The sequence below is a fragment of the Simochromis diagramma genome, unplaced genomic scaffold, assembly GCF_900408965.1.
Source record: "Simochromis diagramma unplaced genomic scaffold, fSimDia1.1 OVJJ01000026.1, whole genome shotgun sequence".
Lineage (NCBI taxonomy): Eukaryota > Metazoa > Chordata > Actinopteri > Cichliformes > Cichlidae > Simochromis > Simochromis diagramma.
Genome location: NW_024386985.1, coordinates 9,930,977 through 9,950,327, shown reverse-complemented (window position 1 = coordinate 9,950,327; position 19,351 = coordinate 9,930,977). Strand labels below are relative to the sequence as shown.

Sequence of the window (19,351 nt, the reverse complement as noted above, 5' to 3'; positions counted from 1 at the left end):
GTCTGTAAACATGTTTATAGCTGTTGTAACAGTTTATTGGGTGTGACTCACTTTCTCTTTTTTGGAGGCAGCCAAGTGACCATTAGGCATATTTTGGCATTTCCACATTGGCAGAGCTTAAGGACCATTCACACTGGAAGCAACTATCAGTAAATAGTAAACAGACTTGTTCTTATATAGCACGTTTCTCCTCTGATTCACTCAAGCACTTTTTCTATGCTTAAGTGCTTTCTATCTAAGATTCACACACATTCATACTCTGATGGATGCGGGCTAACGCCAAGGATATTTGACTGAAGCAGCCAGGGATCAAACTGCAATCTTCCAATTAGCAGATGACCTGCTCAACCTCCTGACCTACAGCCACCCCATAAACCATAGCAATTTGATGACATCCAGCAACTTTAAGGGGCAAAATAACCACTGACAACGCAAACTGGGTGGGTCCCAATACTAGAACTGTACTATACTAATTCACAATGAACTGTTATTTGTTAAAAGTCATCTGTTGCCTATATAATAATCTATTTGTAACCCTAATTGATTAGTCATTTAATGCAGCCCGCTTGGATATGTAGTAATTTACATATTGCACATTTAGAATAATTTATGACTGTTTCTTAGACATTTAAAATATTCTGTCACTCATTTAATGACCTCTATGAGTCACTTCTAATTAGCCAACCGTTTAAAGTAAAGTTTCACATGCATATTGATGAACTGCAAATATATCAGAATATACTTACATTTATATTTATATCTGTTATACATAATTGTAATTGACTGCAGTGTTTAGTATCATTTAAAATAATCTGCTGTACATTTATTGTTATTACTTTTTATGACATCTCACTTATTTTAAACGTAGAGCAGATTATCAGACATTTAAAGTGATCTTATTCATATTTTTCGTAATAAAAGTATAACTACACTATAAATAATAACTATATATTTTCTTCTGTACTTAGTTACCCACTCTCTATGTGTGTGAACTGTATAGTAATATCAAAGGGCAAAAATAAAATTAAACAAAAAAGACAAACTTCATTTCATATGACTTGAGCAGCTTTACAGTGCACTTGAATTACAGGGCAGAATACAGTCTTCAAGCCTGTGTGTGCTAACTACCACTACTGCTACAGACAGGAAATAAAAAGCAATTTGTGGGGGGGAAATCCATCCATGTCATTCACTTGAACCTTGACACCTTCAAGTTCTTGGTAATGTTTTGCTGCCATCACCAGCTGAGAGTAAATGTGAGCTAACAGCTCGCATTACATGAAGGGAAGCACTCCATCTATTGGTCAAACGTAGGGCAGAATTAAGGCTATTAGTATGAGTAAGGTGCGTGTGTATGTAATATTTACCTTAATTTTAAACACGGGAATGAACTGATGCTGTTTCTTATGGATCCTGTCTATTGCTATACTGATTAATAAGGTTTTGTGTTAATGTTAAGCGACTGATATTGCGACAGATAAATATATCAGATGTTTAAAATTCATTCATCTATTTTCTCCAGTGTATGGAAGTCAGGGTCATGGTAATGCCGGAGCTTATCGCAGGTGTCATTGGGTGAGAGGTGTGTTGCACTGTGGACAGATCACAAATCCGTCACAGAGCTAACGCAGATAGATAAACATCCATTCACACTCACACCTGCAGCCAATTTAGAATGACCAATTAACATAACATGGATGCCTTTGGAATGTGTGAGGAAGACAAAGTACCTGGTGAGAACCCACACAGACATGAGGAGAGCATGCACACTCCATGGGGAACAGCCACAGAGTCTCGGGATTCCAACCCAAGACCTTCTTGCTGCGAGGCGGGGTGATTAGCGCAGCTAATAGATGGGATTGGGGTGGATTTGTTTAAAATCCACTGCTAAATGTATGGCAAATTTTGCTGTTGTGCTCTTAGATGGTGTTGTGGCTGCATTGAACTGAGTCTCTATCAGTTTTCTCACCTTATCGGTGTTCTGTGGGGAAATAAAAGTAGACCGTAACAGGTTTTCCGCTTCAGGGCGACTATTTTAATATCAATGAGTCTGGAACAGTGTAGGGAGAGTAGAAAATAAGCTTGCAGGTGATTTACAACTCGCTATCATGAGTTTGGCGTCATTGCTTTGTAATGAGCAAATATCAGGAAAACATTCCCGTGGTGGAAAAAAGGAACTGAAGCTTAGAGAAATACAATTCCGTTAGATTGGAAAAATTGTTGCTTGATTTCAGCCTAACTAGGTTTACTATTCCCATCCCTGTTTGTAATGATGTATTTCATTAGTTTGCGGGGCATCTGTTGATGCTCACTGGACCGACCACTCTGGAGGCTTTCTCAAATGCAACCGGCTTTCCATTAAGCTTCACATTTCGCAAGCAGCCCACAAAAGGTGAAGGCACAGGGGCTCCATTTTGATTTGTTGTCCCTAATTCAGGAAAGGAAAAAGCACAAAGAGATTCTGATCAGATTATACGACAAAAAGCTGATACTCTCTGAAAGATATAATGCCCAGCGGTTCATGGATTTACCCCCAATGTGAAGCGATTCCAGGGCCGTTGAATATGACGTGGATTTGGGGCCTGCTTTCTCCTTGGACACTGAGTCAACCACTAGTTGGAATGCGTTCCTTTTTTTGGAGACTGAGAAACAACAATAACAGAAGAATTTTAAAAGCACAACTATCAACATGTGACTCACGTTCTTGGATGTTTTTAATACACGATGTCCTACCTGTAACCTCGTGAAATTTTCCATCACAGAGGCTTTTACGAGGTGTTACTGAGACACTAACAGCTCCATTACCATCATTTGCTTTGACGCCCACCTGGTAAAACATAACATATTTTGTCATCTCATGCAGCTTTTCTTTTGAATTGCTGCCCAATTAGCTGTCACAAGAGCGAGAGGTTTTACCTTGTTTTCTATTAAGAACACATTAAGGCTGGTCTTATCACTTTGAACGTGGAAGAGAAGACCCGTGAGGTGTTGAGGGCGCAGCTTGAAGGACAACAAAAAGTGCGAGCCAACGGTGAAGTAGTTATCTAGAATAGAAATGTTCTTTATGAGTGTGCGGATGATTGAAACACATCAGCAGCATCAAGATTTTTGAAATACAAGGCCAAACCTAAGACGATGTGACCGCCACCAAAGTATGTCCCTTCCTCTGCAAGCCCATGAAAGCACGGTAAGGCTTTGTGGCTCACCTCAGCTGCACCAACAAATACATCATTCATTTTGAATTCCCTTATACAGCTGATAACACTGTCTGTGGGGATGTTGTGTCCCTGATAAAGGACAGGAAGAGAAAAGAGAAGCCGGTCAGTGTGCAAACAAAAAGATGTGGGAAAATATTTGCCATAGCTTGAGTCTGATACAGACTTTAGTGTTTTTGCTTTTTGTACCAGCTCCCAGATACACAGGGTTGTGCAGGTCTAAAGATGATCCCTCATTGTTTGGTAAGCGGCCATCAGTCACACGGATCCCATCAACCAGAAGATGAAAAGTGCTGTTCTCCACGCTGAACTCAACCTGCGCACACGCAAACAAACTCAGCCATCCACAGAATATAACTTCACCATCACTGTGATATGATTGTGATATGACACACAGATATGAGAAAATAATTACTGCATTTTTTTCCCCTGCATATTAAGAGTTATGTCCTGATTGTTTATGCTGAGAAAAAAGATCAAGACAGTCATTATTGATGCTTTAAACTCTTAAACTCTGCTTTTCTAACCAGGAGAGTGATCTGTCTGGTAGAAATACATGCACTTTGTAAATTCTACAAATTTGTGCATATGAAGCCAGACAGAAATAGAAATAAATTTCGATTTATTCTTAAGTTGTGCGTAAAATAAATACAAATGATAAAAGGGATTTAGAAATTAGTTGTTCCTCCTGCTTTCCATTTATGCTCCAACAAACTTTCAAAAATCAGTTCCATTATGTAATTGCCCACTATGTCATTATTTTTTTTAATGTATTTTATATATTTTGTATATATATTTCTTGTTAGCGGTGTTTGAATTCCCATTGGAAGCTTTCTGATATCAGTAATTTTCTTTTCTGCACCATTTAAATCCTTAACGCTTCATTTTGGCACTGCCCGTTGTTTAGGGAAATAAATACATTTACTTTTTGAGAAGAATAACATATATATTTTCTCTGCCTGTGAGACACTTGGGAACAACAAAAAACAAATTGGTTTTTGTTGTTGTTAATTTTGTCATCCAATCAAAGCTTAATTGGTGCTGCTGTAAAGGTTATATTTGTTTGCTCTAATGAAAGATACCTGCTGCCCAGCTGCCAACAGTAGTAATATTAATTATTGTTTTTCTTTATTATTTTATTTTTTTTAATTTATTTTGTTTATTCTTTTAGTTTTGGTTACCTTTTTTTGTTCCATTGATCTCCTCTTTAGAGATATCGTCTCCTCCCTCATGTTTCTTAGTGTTTGCCTTTTGCCTGTGTTTCTTTTGCTTCTTTGTTCAATCCGATTAGTCTGACTTGCATTTTGCTGGTTTTCTAGTTTTCTAGTTTTATCCTACTGCTGATAAAATCTATGTGAGATAAGCAACCGAAATTCCCATATATCTGCAACTGTTCCTTTGAAATCAGGAGTCCAATGTTTAGAGCTTTGCTGCTTTTATCACTTAATATTTGTAATGAGACTTGGTTACAAACTCTATGCCAGTTGCCATCATTGCTCTTCTCCTTGTGCTGGATGATTCTGTTTTGACCAAGTGACATCTTGATCTTGCCGCTGGCCATGTACAGAGCCAGGAGGGGGACGGCTCCTCTTCCTGCGACATGGAGGATGAGCCCTTTGGACGATTTGGTATTGATATCAAGAGAGAAGTGAGGCCTGAGACACATGAGAACAAGAACAAAGTCCCTTTAAATGTTTATGAATGAATTCACAGCTGGATAAAGGTTTGACGAGGCACTCTAAAGGTTACCAAACCAAACCAGTCATGGAAAATGCCATTATAATTTTCAGATTTTAGTATTTTACCTATAATTAAGGTTTTCTTGTGGGAGGTTGTAACTGACCCAGCTGTCTTTCTCATAGAGTTGGTATGCTCTCTGGGGTCTACACTGACTGCCAGCTGGAGTCGTAATCTGACACACAGCAGAAAAATGACTGCTGTTACTATGTCATTATCTAGCAATAGGGGAGCTGAAAAAAATAATAGTTTGATGTGCTTACAAGGTTGTGCGTCTGGGGCCTTTTCATTGTGGAGTGCGGTGGGGGAGGCTGACTGCACTGACCAAAGATAATGTCTCCAGTTTGAGATAATGAGCTTAGATCAGCAGGTAAAATACTCGGCCTGTGTGAAATGAGGAGATTTTGTTTCATCAAAATTGAATCATGTTATTGTAATAAACAGATATATATATTGTGAGATATATTATAAAGCAACTGAAAGAATGTATAACAAACCTGCTTGTATAAAGATTAGCAATGCAGCCTTTGAATTTTCCTCTTTGCATGCTGATTTGGTCTGAATGTGCCGGACTCACATTTACATTGTCAATGCTAAGCAGCAGCCTGACAAAATCACGACAACATTAGCGACGTGCTGATTTTAAATTTTAATTGCAATAAAATCCAGGTATCAGCAAAAAGCTGACAGATCTTACCCTGATGGCTTCCCCACTGCAGACACGTAATGCCAGACTCCATCATTATACCTTTCATTTGACCTCAGGGTATAATTAAAACTATGAAAAACCACAAAGCCATCGTCCAGGGACAACTGGAGATTGTGGACAGGTTCGGAGCCCTGCAGTGAGAGTACTACTAAAGCCATCTTGATATTTTCCTTTTGATTTTCTTTTAAATCAAAAAGTGTGGCACACGAGATTTACCTGAGAGCCGCTCTTCAGAACAACGCCCCGCTTGCCTGTGCTCCTGAAGCCTAACGAGACTCTCACTGGCTGTTCGTCCCAGGCAAACAGAGAATCGACAGAAAGAGCCGAATTCAATGTAGCTGCACGAACACCCTATACACAAGCCAGAAACACACTAGTATTAGACCCCTGTGTCTACAGGCTATTCATTTAGTGCTTTAAAGCTAGACAGAGATTGACTTTTGAAATAGGAAATGTCACATTTTTCCACCTACAAATGAAAAGTTAACTTTTTAAGTAATAATGCGCACTATTGTTGAAGTTGAATACACTGCTATATCCTTAATGAGTAACCACTGGCAACTAATTTAAGCCTGTGACAGTTATATTATTTTAATATGAATATAAGAAACAAACTGCTGCTACAGTCTTTTTCCCCCTGTTATTTCCAGGTAGGTGTGATAGCTAATATTGGCCACATCATGCTACTGACTTCATGATTATTCTTCACAATAACAATTGGTTCATCATGGTTCATGGATTTGTTAAGTGAGGGGTGTCTCTGACTGGAAAACTGAGATAAGGGGTTTGTCAATCACAAGGTACCTTGCCGTGAAGCGCCTCAATTAAACATCTATTTTACACTTAATGGGGCCATAATTTTCAAAAAGAACACGCTGCTATGTTACATAAGACACAAAGTTAATAAGGCAACAATTTGATGGGGTACTGAGATCTAAAAGTGAGAAGTAAGTACATTTGTACGAGCAGGTACAAACACACTAACGAGGAGTTTTCCTCCTGCTGTGCATTAGAAACTAGGCACATTCGAAGCACCGCTGCACAGGCATCAATTCTCATACTTAGATACTTAATTGGGCCATAATTTTAAAAAGGAACACTCTGCGTTATTATATAAGACACAAAGTTATCAAAACAACAAGTTCTTGAAGAGCTAAAATGAAGTGAGAAGTAGGTACAATTTCTCATAAACTTTTTTAAAGTCTGACTAAGGAGAATTACCCCCCTGCCGTGCATTAGAAACCAGGCAGGTGCCGTGCACTTCTGCACTGGCTTCACTACTCAGACTCTGCGGTTAAGTCCATCTTTTATTTTAAAAAAAAAACAAAAAAACAAAAAAAGTTTCAAAAAGTCTATCCTCTGATCATCTGAGAGAAATTTGAATGCAGATTTGTGAACATATTTGCGGTAAATTACCAGTGAGGAGACTGGACATCCACTGCTGACACCTATTGTCCTGTTGTACTCGACAATCTCAGCATCTGCTTTCAGGTTATCCACGCATCCCCTGAGCGGCGCAGCTGTGATGTTGTGTCTGAGATTCAAAGGCAGACAGGCTCATAGAAAAGGTCAGTTTGATTAGCTGATACTGTTTTCTTCTAGACTACTCAACACACACATTGGCACTGGCATTTATATGTCATATAGTAATGGTCATGAGAGTGGTTCGATTTTTTTGTAAGTCTTTCAGTAGGGAATTATTTGTTTCCCTCCCAGAGGAAGCTGAGTTTGACATGATTTTAAAAGCATCGTGTGTTGCATTACCTCTCTCTGAGCTCTGCTGGAAGACCCCCAATGTAATAACTGATGTAGTCTGTTTGAATGTGATCTGTGGAGACCGTATTTTGCCCATAGTACACAATTAATTTATCTGCAATGGCAATTGCAAACTGCGTGTCCTGAAACAGGAAGCATATGCTTAGAAAGGCATGGATTTAACAAAAAGACTTTCAAGTTTTTTAAAGTAACTAATTGTATTGTTGTTCTTACAAACAGAGACACTCTTTCAGCACTCCGAAGTCTAATCTCTCTGTCAGCTTGTTGACCTTGTAGCACAAGGAAGCCTCTCTCCACAAACACACAGAAAAAGGACTCCTAAAACAGAAGAAACACATGAATTTTAAATCTTTTTTTGTTTGTTTTTTTGTTAAACATGCAGTTATATAAGTGCTTCAAGCATCTATTCAAAAATTAAAATCCTACATTGTTTCCAATGTAGAATAACAAGGCATTTGTTTCTCGGCTGTTTGTGTGAAATCTGAACAGTTGCCTCTTTTTCCAGTCAGGATCCTTTATGAACGCCATGCGGTAACCTCTTCCTTCATAATAATCAGACACCTCATCCTGTGCAATCCTAAACACATAATTTAATCATTATTTGACCTTTTCTAGTCAACACAATGTCCGACCTTTATTTTTAATTTTTTGTTTTATGCTTACTTCACAGTGTGCTGTTTTGCATCCATATTGACAGCATGTTTGAAGTTAAAAAGGCAGACAGGATTATCATTCAGGTAGGAGAGTTTTATGGCTCCTCTGTACTTGGGGTAACGCAGCTCCACTGGAGGCTATGAGAACAAAAGAGGACTGAAAATTGGACTGAAAAAGTGAACATGTCATTTACTAATGCAAATGATTTTGTTGAGTACACTCCTGTTCTCTAGGGCTCAGAAGCTCTAAGCTATTTTTCATTAACCCATTCCCACAAAAGGATGATGACAGACTGTGATAGGGACTTTGTATTTCAACTTCTTCACAAAAAGTACCTTTCTCACTAAATTGTTCAATTTCAGTCTCTGAATAAGACTGTTGTATGTCATTCATGCAGTCTATGGAACCCTATTTCCACAAAAAAAATATTGTCATATATACTATAAAACAGTGATATAATATATAAAATCAAATCCATATCAAAATTGGGAGATCATGGCTTCCATCAAAACACTTCTTTCAGCAAATAGTTTTCAAAGAAAACTTAGAAAATCATGCAATACGTTGAGTTACCCCATGAGTCAAAATCTTGACAATAAACAATACAATAAACCTTTTTCCGTACTTTTTTCTTTACTTCTTCCACCCATCAAGTCAACTGAAGCTGTGTGTGCTGGAAACTAGTTTTGATATGTTAGCTTTTCCTTTATTTAAAACCCATTATCTTTGGCTAAACAAATGAAAGACACAGTGTCTAAACTTTCTGTGTGCTTGCTTGTGTGTTATACAAAAGTTATCATTGCTATTGCAACGTTTACAATTTTACACAAGCTTATTAAATGAGTTTGAATTGGCTTTGAGTCGTCTTTCAACTCTCTACCCCTTTAAACACTATAAATTTGCAGGCAGGATGAAATGAAAGCAGAGACTTATTACAGTGAAGTAATCGGGATAGCCCCCCACGTAGAAAACGACACTGCCTGGATCCAAGTCGAAGACGCCTGTCATTGTGTTTGGGAGGTTACGTTTAGGAGGGAGACTGACACGCTCCTTTGACGTGAAGTTCTTTGTGACGTTCACTTCAGCGTCCTGGTAAACCCTGCAGGAATTGTTGGCACGAAGATAAGAAACATGTTGGTGACATCATGTAAACTTTCAGCTAGCAAATCCATGTTCATTTTAAAATACACTTCTACCATTTGTACTCAGTACCTGTGGAAGATAACTCTGTCAATGGCTGAGGAGTTCACGCTTCCGAGTGTTATTTGGCTGGTTTCTATCTCATGAACCACTCCACCCAACTTATAGACACAAACCAACACAGTGTTTCTGATAGCCATTCCAATGTAGTCTCCAGAAGCCTAGAAATGTAATAAAAGAAACCTAAGGTATATTAAAGAAAAACACAAAAAACTACATCATGCTTCCTGTGTAGGCAGGTATGCACGCTCACATTCTTGCTGCCCAGGTAGAAAACGAACAGGTTGGCATCTCTGTGTTCATCCTGGTGTCGTTTTCGTCTCACATCAGACTTAGCCGGGGTTTTGTGATGCCGGTTGAGGAGAAGATCGACAGCTGTAAACGCTTTAATGTCCTCAAGGTCTCTTGGAGGGTGAAGCTCAATGTGGCTCTTTCCATTGAAAGTGGTGCCAAGAGAGAGCTGTGATAAGAGACGGTAGAAATTGTGTGTGTCACAAAAACAGATAATTTATGTGTTTTTAAAAAATAAACTATTGTATTCATACGTTTATTATTTTATTTTTACAAATTAGGGGTAATGGAAACAAGGTTGCACTACTTTGAGTTCTATTTTTGGTCCACCAACTCAAGCAGAATTTCTGGGGTTTTTTGGTATTTCCGATGTGAATGTTTGCATCAGAGTTACTAAATGAAGCAGCTTCCCACATGTAAATAATTGTAATGTCACCATCCAAGTAGTAATTCTAGCTGGTAAAGTCTGTTTATTTCTGAAAAGTCAGACTCAGCAAGAAAAAAAAATGTAACCAAGTATATTAGCTTTTTGACTCAGCACCAGCATTTAAGGCCGTATTGTGTTCAGCAGATTATCTAAAACTTCCTGAGAGCAGTCGCATGTAGCTGACCCTGTAACCTGGTTGATCCTCCAGACAACAGATGTCAGTCTGGGCTGTGCAAAAATTTAGTTTCCCATAGCTGGCAGCCTTGTTACTCCTGATCAGGGGGGAAATACTTTCAGCTTTGTCTATGAATCAAGCCAAAATACAATCCAGCTATCATGCTCTGTCCTCCTTTCACCAAAAACAAGGGAAATACTGAAGATAATCTCTGCACACTCCAAGGCCAAATGAATTCTCTTTGGATAGTGCTTACATAGCACTTAATATATAATGTGTTAATTTGAAACAGCCTTAAGCAATATATTAGTACTTTTGAGAGTTTATAATGACTCTTCTATATTGTCAATGCTGATCACTCATCTGTTCTTATATTACTTGATCTTACTGTTGCATTTGATACAGTGAATCATGAAATATTAATTTCCCATCTTCAGCAGTGTAGTGATATCAATGGCACTGCTCCAAACTGATTAAAGTCATATCTGATTAACGGTTCTTTTTCCATTAGGATTTGTTCTAAAGCGTCCACTTTGACCCGTGGAGTACCACAGGGGTCGATTAAAGGCCCTATTCTGTCTCAGGCTTCATACCTTAATGTCATGTAAAGAAACCTGGTGTAAATTGTGATTCCTCTCTGAAAATAAAGACAGATTAAATCTGTCACTATAGCTAGCTTCTTTTAATAATGAAAGTCAAACCTCTTGTTTAGTTTATTAACTTTTAATAACCTTTCATCATATTATTATGTTTTCCTAATTGTTGTATGGATTGTTGTGCAGCACTTTTGTCAGGGTCTGCTGTGCTTTAATGTGTGAAATAAATGAACATCCCTTGACTTGAAAAGTAAATTGCAAACATAATAAAATATCTGTCTCGGTAATAGCAGGTAACACTTTACATTAACAATCATTAAAAAAGATATTTATTAAAAAAAATAAATATCTTGTAATTAGATTAAAAGTTTGTATTATTGTTTTTGCTCGTATTGTTAATACTCCTGTTTGAGTTACTTCCTGTTTTATTGAATAATATTTTCTTTGTGATCGTTAATAACATCCTGCTTCCCTCTATTTTCTGTGCCACTTTTATTCAACTAGTTAATCACTCGCCCCAGCATATGTACCACCTGTTGTTCATTTTTCTGTTGCCACATGGTCTTTTAATGTCTTGGAGTCAAGCATTTAATTTAGTGCAATTTTTTGTGACATGATTTTATTTATTTATTTTTTTTATTCATTTTTATTATTTTAAAGTTTTTTGAGAAGTGTGAATTTTTTTAATTTGTTTTTTTATTTCACTTTTGTGTATTTGTTTGGCCTTTCTGAGTTATTTGATTTTCTTGTATTGCATTTATTAATGAAAGCAATGCAATACTGTGAATTTTTACATTTTAGCAGTGCTAATTTCTCTTGAAAACTTGAAGATACCTGCAAAGAACCATGAAGCTGAGGAAAACTGCAGACACAGCCGACAGCTTCATAAGGTTCAGTCTGCAAGCTACACATTTCATATGCACACTGTACTGTCATACGCTGTGAGGCTGTTCCAGCTTTAAATCAAATCTGACAAGTCAATTAAGAAATTAATAGGAAAGATGAAATTAAAAAGAAAATGTTACCCTATTAACAAAGTTTCTTGTCTCCTCTATTATGTCCTTGATTCTCTGGATGCTTCCTGTCATGTTTGGGTGAGGTGACATCCTCCTACCAAGAGCCTTGACTTCTGCGAGCTTGTCACTCATCACAGGGAATGCTTTGTTGAAGCTTTTTACTTAAGCGGATAAAATAACAACACATAAAACCTTTAAATGACTGTATTTTGACTGCAAGAATATGTTTAAGGAATTTAAACACTTACCAGCCTGGTCTGCATCTGTCAACATGTCATTTATATTCATACTGATATTGGTTAAAGTTATTCTTCCCACTTCCTCGCTGATATTTCTCAGTCTCTCTTTCACACTGCTGACTGTAGCGTTAGCATCAGAAGCAGCAGTTTTCACAGACACTATCAGTGCCGCTGTGTCATCTGAAATACAAAAGAAAAACTATCATATGCAGATACAATAACTAATTTGACGTTTATTTTCTGATCTGCATCAATTCCAAGTGCTCTACAAACCTCTTTTGATCTCTTTGAGTTTGTCACCGATGGATGAGGTGTCGATTCTCAGTGATCTTCTTTTTTTCTTTTGTTTATTTACACGATTCCTGTGAGCATTTACTGTACGTGACACCGCTGTTCAAAAGAAATTAGAACACCTTTTCATTTTGCACATTCAAACTCAATATATTTGTCTTGATACTTGTTTTGTTTTTACATACTTTTAAGGTGACTTTGAGTGTCTCTGGTTTCCCTCCATAGATGACTTGAGATATCTTTCAGCTGTTCGGACCTGCTGATCAGACCTCCCTTCTTCACATCCTAATTTATCATTCAAATATTGCATTAATATTTTCTATAAACACGTAGATTTTTTAATAACTCTTACTAACAGCACTGAAGTTACCTTTAAGGTTTGATCAGCAGCCCTTTTGGACTCCTTTGCTGCCTTCTCAGCCATTTCTACTGCCTTAATGATGCTGTCATAGGCCCCTATACCCAGGAGGCTGACCAGTGAAGTGCTGTTAGTAGCGGTATGAAGCGCTCTGTAACAAAATCCAAGATGGTCTATTATGTTAAACAAGAAACGGGGCCCAATCTAATCTAAATCTGCCTTGCTTCTTTATTTGTTCTTGGGATTCACACTCACTGTTGTAATTCTGTCACCACTCTTTTGAGCTCCTTTGCATGCTCCTCTGCCTGGGCTATAGCTTCCACCTCTGCTATTATTAAACTGTTGTTTAACTGCTGAAAGTGTTCCAGCTTGGCATCCAACTGAGCTGCTCGCTTCTCAAATTCCTGCAATTTAAACAGTAAACTTTAATGCAAAGTCCAATACTTTTGAGAAGTTATAAAAAGCTGCTTCTTACTTTTTTAACTTCCTTAAGTATCGACAAAATGTCAGTAATGTTCTTTAGCAGATCTTTAGTCATTTCAGTCACAGGATGGAGAGTGCTTTGTTCTTTATCCAGCTGAGCTTTAAGATGCTGGAAAAAGAAGAAAGATAAAACAGTGTGTCATCAGAAATGTATGATATGGCCAATGAGAGCTTTATTTCCCATTACCTGCAGCTCCTGTAGGGCAGTACGACTCTTGAGGTTAAGACCCCTTGCTCTGTCAACTCTGTCCTCTGCATCCAACAGCAGCTCGCCCAACTCTCTCACAGCAGAATGTGAGGCCATGAGAGAGTCTCCACTCTGAATCAGGATGAGTTGTTTCATTTCTGCAGCAGCTATCATGTCGTTGCTGATGAGTTCTAACACTGAAGAGAGTATGCAAAATTTAGATATCAGAGTTATTTGATATTGGCCACAGAATGTCTTCTAACTCTAATTTCGACAATTATATTTTCATTAATTATGAAATTATTAATCTGCAGTTGTGTTTCTGAAATGGTTTGGCTGATTGTTCATGTCCTCTGTTCTGTTTAAAGATCTGAGACGCATTCCTGCCACTACAGTTAGGTCCATATATATTTGGACACTGACACAAGGTTTTATCATTTACTGAAACATATTCCAATCATAGTTACATCATGGACTTGGACATTATGTGTAGACTCAGCTTTCATTCGAGGGTATCCACATTCAAATCAGATGAAGGTGTGGGCAGTTTCTTCGTACTGTCATTATCAATTAAACAGATAAAAGGCCTGGACTTAATTTGAGGTGTGGTGCTTGCATTTGGAAGATTTTCCTGCGAAGATGCGGTCAGAGGAGCTCTCCATATCTTTTTGTTCAACCTACTGAACGAAAGCCAAAAGCCTGCACTTCAACTGCATCTGAGTTGTTTTGTTGGAAATCATTGTTGTAAAGTACAGAACTAAAATTGGAAAAAAGTTGTCTCTGTCCAAATATTTATGGAGCTAACTGTATATCTGCCACATATTTGTGTTTGCTCTGGTTCAATAAACGGTGAGAGCCTGGGTCACATACACTATGGGAGTCAAAACTATCTCCACATCCAGACTATTTGATTTGCACACACAGATTAATCTTGCTGCCAGTCAGTCAAGAGTGGAGGATTAAAGTGAGAATCACCCCAAATGTGGAAGTATAGGTCAAACCAAGGAAGTATACTGGGCCTGATGTTTTCATGAGAATAATTCTGCTATCTGGGCATAGATGGATGTATCGACCCATTCGGTATAAAGGTACATGCTGGCTACTTAGCCTAGCATAAATACCGTAAACAAGAGGAAGAAGAGAACATCTGTAGTGTGTAAAGTAGTCACCTTTTTAGTTATTGGTGGGTATTTGTTCCTATTTCCATTTGATTTCAGCAGATATGCTGCAGTTTCATTTTTAGCAAACGGACATGCCAGTTAGTTATTTCTTAAAATGTCAATTAAATCTTTATACAGTCATTTTTATATAAAAACATTGGTGAATTCTCAACTGGTGAAAGGGGGTTGGTCTTTGTGGAATCATTTAACATGAAACACAATGTTTGTATTTAAAATACTAAATGCCAATGTGTCCATTTTCAGCCCCACTCTCTCTCCTCATAAGCATACTTTAATCTCTATGCTCAAGGAAAAAAGATCTCTAACATTTATGTGCCTTCTCCTGCTCGCTGCCTGCTTTGTCCCTCTGAGCAGTGCAGCCTCTCTTTCTCATTTCCTGCATGATGCGCTGAGCTTCTTCCATCATCCTGCCTTTGTCCTTTTCAGAGAGAGAAACTGAATCTTCAGGTTTCGCCTCAGTTAGCTGCTTTATCAGATCTGACAAGAGGAGAGACAGTGCTGTTAAATGATATAGCTGAGCCCGATGCCCACTTTGACATAACAGGTAATTTGGTTTCCTTAACAAGTGTCACAAAGTCTTTGGCAGGAGAGGCAGGAAAGATCTGCTTGTACCTGATATCACTGAGCAGAAATTATTAAAGTTAGGAACACTCCAACTTCACGCTGATAAGACCACATATATTTTCATATTTCAGAGATGTACCTTGTATTGGTGTGAGAAGACCTCCTGTTTTAAATAGATCTTCTGCCTTTAACTTCGTTTCATTTGCAGACTCCAAGGTCTTCTTCAAATGTGATGTAATGTCAAGGTTCTGGTAAAATTTTGGAAAATATTTAAATATATTTAATAATAAGCCAACATAAAGAGCTGGGAAAGCTCCCTGTGGGTTCTCTGTCTTTCATTCTATTTGGCTATCCTCTACTATTCTAATATGAGTTTGCATTTACAATTAAAAAGGAAAAATTATCAGTCTCTTGGATGAGTTACATTTTGATTAGCATGGGAAAATTCACTCCAGGCACCTCATCACTCAGTTGAGACAAGTCATATCTGTCAGCAGCCACATCTGCTTCCAGCTGTTCAACCTTTGGATCCAGGAGTTTCACAGCAGTCCTGTGCCTCCCCATCTGTACCTCAGAAACATTAAATAAGAAGTACTTTGAACTTGGAGAAATGTTGCTGCATGATCTGAAATAGCAAATATTCTCAAGGGCAGTGTATTTTCTCAGGAAAACACCTATTCCCTGTGTGAATCGCTACCTTTGCTTCAGATATGTTAGCCTCCAGGTTGTTCAGAGTAGATCGTGATACAGGACTATGACTGATGTTCTGCAGCTGCTGTTTCAGCCAAACCAGATCATCATCCATCTTCTCCGAGTCCACCAGCAAAGTGTAAGTACAGCTGTCACACTCTGCTGGTAAAGGCAAGATGAAATATAATGAGCCTTAGTTTTATAGGTCAAAACATGACTGCAAGATGAACTTTCAACACAGACTCACCATGACAGTGATCCCCACAGTTACTATTACCAGATGTGATGCACTCTGTTGAAAGGAAAAAATAGTAAAGTTGGATCTCATCACATGAAGGCCACTTTAGCTGTCATATTAGCCCATGTATGCAAATCCAAGTTGTAGGAAATCAAACAAACAACAAACAACCAAAAATACATAAATAAATAAATACAATTTCATTTAAAATGTATATATACAATAATATAAATTTTATGCAGTAAATAACTAAAATTACATCAAGAACATGTAATTAAATTAGATGCTGAGGAGCATGCCCGAGAAATATGAGAAGAATTGAAAGCAGACCTTCATTAAAGCAAAATAAATTGCAACCAGACACTCTGTACCCATGGAGGTCATGTTTAGTCTCTCACAGCTCAATGACTACAGACACCGTCCTTCAGCAATGTTTTCCCTCTATGTTACTGAGTGGTGATTTCCTCAGCTGTATTTGTAGACTATACATTACAGATGCATTGCAAAGTGAACCTGGAGAAAACATCGGTGCACTTCTGGCACAAAGGGATTGAGATCTTTTTTTTCTCAATGAGTAATTATCTATTTATTCATTACTTATTATGTATTTCTTTATTGCATAAATAGTCACCTCCAGTCAGAGAATCACACATGTTCAAACCATTCTTCTTGCAGTTGCAGGGCTTGCACATGCCCCCATGCACCATGGGATTGCCATAATAACCAAATGCACATCTTAAAAGGGGGAAAAAACCACGAGAAAAGTAAATAAGTTTGAGGGTCGGGGCGTTTGCTGCAAAGATGAAGTTGCAAATGATGTACGGTTACCTCTCACATCTGACTCCACTGTAACCATGTTTACACAAACATTCCACCACTCCTGAGCCAACATCGAGGCAGGCCAGTGCAAAACTAAAACAAACAATGAAGGTCTTCATATTCACGCAAAACAAGGAAAAGGAAAGCTGTGCAGGAAGAGTAGGACATAAACAGATACTGACTTGTTCTCTGTAAAGGGACATGGACAGGCACGACAGGTTCTGTTCACTGGATCTTCAAAATAACCCTCCTTGCAACGTTCACAGCGATTTCCTGCAGTGTCGAACTGACATTTCTAGAGGCCAGTTAGATCAAACAAAAGAAAAGGAACATGGTTTCCATCTGGCCCAGCAGCGTGACTACAAATGCTACAACACTGACATCTGCTACAATATTGTTTCTCAGCAGCAGAGACATCACCTGTATCTGAGTAATTATTGTCTTTTTGTGTGTGCATGTGTGAGTCAACACCCACCACACAGTTCCCTGTACGCTCATCACACTCATCGGAGAGCCCGTTGCAGCTGCATGGCACACACTGGCCCCTGTTCGGTCCGGCCCACTCTCTGTAGAAGCCAGAGCTGCACTTCTGTAATGACACAGCGAGATGAACAGTCGACTATGGGGCGATTAACATAATGGAAAACTCCAGGGGTGCTTGACCTACTTTAAAGTAATGCATTACTACAAATCAATCATTATACAAGGTGTAAATGCAGTTCCTGCTGTAGTATTTGCTGTAAAGTGCACTGTAAGAAAAAGTCCTAATATAAAAGTATTTTACAGTTTTGTTCTGTTCTTCTAGAATATCATTAAATTTACATAAATAGACTGTGATTTCACATTTCAAATGTAAATTAATGTAAAATCACTGTAATGTAATAAAACATAATTTCCTTGTTTTGTAAATGTATTTGTCTGTACATATGCATGTTTAGATTGTTAAAATACATTCACAAATGCATCATGATTGCACAAATATTTGTCCGTTATGTGAAGGATTGAACTGTTAAAATCAAATGTAATGCTATGGAAAAATATATAACATGATTCCTATAAACTTTGTTTACATCAAATAATTATTACTATTATTGCTATTTAGGGTGATCGTGGCTCAAGAGTTGGCAGTTTGCCTTGTAATCAGAAGGTTGCCGGTTCGAGCCCCGGCTCGGACACTTTCGGTCGTTGTGTCCTTGTTAAAGACACTTCACCTACTGGTGAGGGGCCGATGGTGCGATATGGCAGCCTTACCTCTGTCAGTCTGTCCCAGGGCATGCAATGCATTATTATTTAAACCAACTGTTAACTGTATATTTCTGTACATTTAAGTATTATTATTCATATTGCCACATTCATTGACCTTGTTTATAGGTAATTTCATTGTTTGATCACATTAAAATGTTCCTAATTTAATGTTTAAAAGCACATGAAAAGGCAAATCCATGTAAATTAGGGCAACAAACTGTATTGTCATTACTGAAAATAACCATATTTTTATGGGAAAGTTATTTTCTGTTATTTCATGGTATTATTTTGGCGTCCCAGCTGCCCGGATATTACTGTTTTTCTAGGATTTTTTTTTTTAACAGTGTGGTGTACGACACGGAGATACATATTGAAGAGCATGTGCATGTTGGAAATGAGTCTGCTCAAGGTTATTATATATCCAAGTAAAGGTCTGGTGAGCTTAGGATATCTGGCACGTAACAAAACTCATGTCTGATAGTGACTGCACAAGAGTTAATAGTAGCTTTATATGCTCAGATCACAAAAACCGAGTCACTAAGATTTCTTGACCTTGTTTTCTCTCACTGCACTTAATGTAATAACAAACAGTAGTATAGAAAATAAGAAGGAAAAACACAGTGAGTAACAGATAAGCCAAAAAAGCAGCTGCATTACCTGAATGACAGCACCTGCTGTCTGGTTGCTGAAGGAAGGATCACAGAACGTTTTCCTGCTGTGCTGCTTCTGACGGATCTGAGTGCGTCTGTCATGCCAACACTTTGGATATTTCTGAGCAGAGGGACAACTTGGAGCAAAGCAGAGCAAAAACAAAGGCGCTGCAATGCAAAGCCAAGAAGCAGCCCACTGCATTTTAAGTCTTTCAATGAGCCCTGTGAGTGTATTAAAAAAAATCCTCCCTGCTAGGAGGGAGCTTCGACTGAACCTTGGAGCTTTTTGTGCGAGAGAGTTGCAGAAAAGCTGGATTGTATAAATGACTGAGAGTGTAACTATATGTGTGACTTAAGATCAAAGTTCAGTGAGGTGTGGTTGCACACGAAGGAAGACGCAGTGTGTGAAATAAGTGACAAATGAATCTAGAAGAAATCACAACTTTTGAACTCATATGGAATATAGTTTATTAAAGCAAACAGGAGTACCAAAAATATCAAACAGAAACAAAAAAAACCACAGATGTAAAAGCTTTATTTGCACTCACTTTTAAAATAACCATTACATTTGTTCTGTTTGTTCACAGATTCTTGTTGAGGCCAGGCTCAG

General features: G+C 38.0%; 1 protein-coding gene across 2 annotated transcripts; it reads right to left on the bottom strand.

Annotated features, from left to right (window-relative positions):
* Positions 1–1,024: 1,024 nt before the first annotated feature.
* Positions 1,025–19,152, bottom strand: lama3 (laminin, alpha 3). Of its 2 annotated transcripts, none has more exons than XM_040039845.1 (38): positions 18,749–19,152; positions 17,322–17,435; positions 17,029–17,141; positions 16,856–16,939; positions 16,659–16,762; positions 16,037–16,081; positions 15,797–15,951; positions 15,559–15,669; positions 15,239–15,347; positions 14,842–15,012; positions 13,355–13,551; positions 13,160–13,276; positions 12,940–13,088; positions 12,697–12,835; positions 12,512–12,611; positions 12,309–12,425; positions 12,045–12,215; positions 11,806–11,957; positions 9,545–9,751; positions 9,304–9,452; positions 9,028–9,190; positions 8,101–8,228; positions 7,864–8,014; positions 7,651–7,755; positions 7,426–7,559; positions 7,078–7,195; positions 5,878–6,012; positions 5,650–5,792; positions 5,450–5,557; positions 5,216–5,336; positions 5,021–5,127; positions 4,690–4,870; positions 3,382–3,531; positions 3,128–3,287; positions 2,917–3,044; positions 2,734–2,827; positions 2,532–2,642; positions 1,025–2,428 (listed from the first exon to the last, which is right to left on the bottom strand). In XM_040039845.1, the coding sequence occupies exons 1-38, from the start codon at positions 18,941–18,943 to the stop codon at positions 2,283–2,285; spliced, it is 5,082 nt and encodes a 1,693-aa protein (XP_039895779.1). In that variant the 5' UTR covers positions 18,944–19,152; the 3' UTR covers positions 1,025–2,282. The 2 variants fall into 2 exon arrangements, with proteins under 2 accessions (XP_039895779.1, XP_039895780.1); XM_040039846.1 differs by having other exon boundaries at positions 15,797–15,948.
* Between the last annotated feature and the right edge of the window lie 199 nt (positions 19,153–19,351).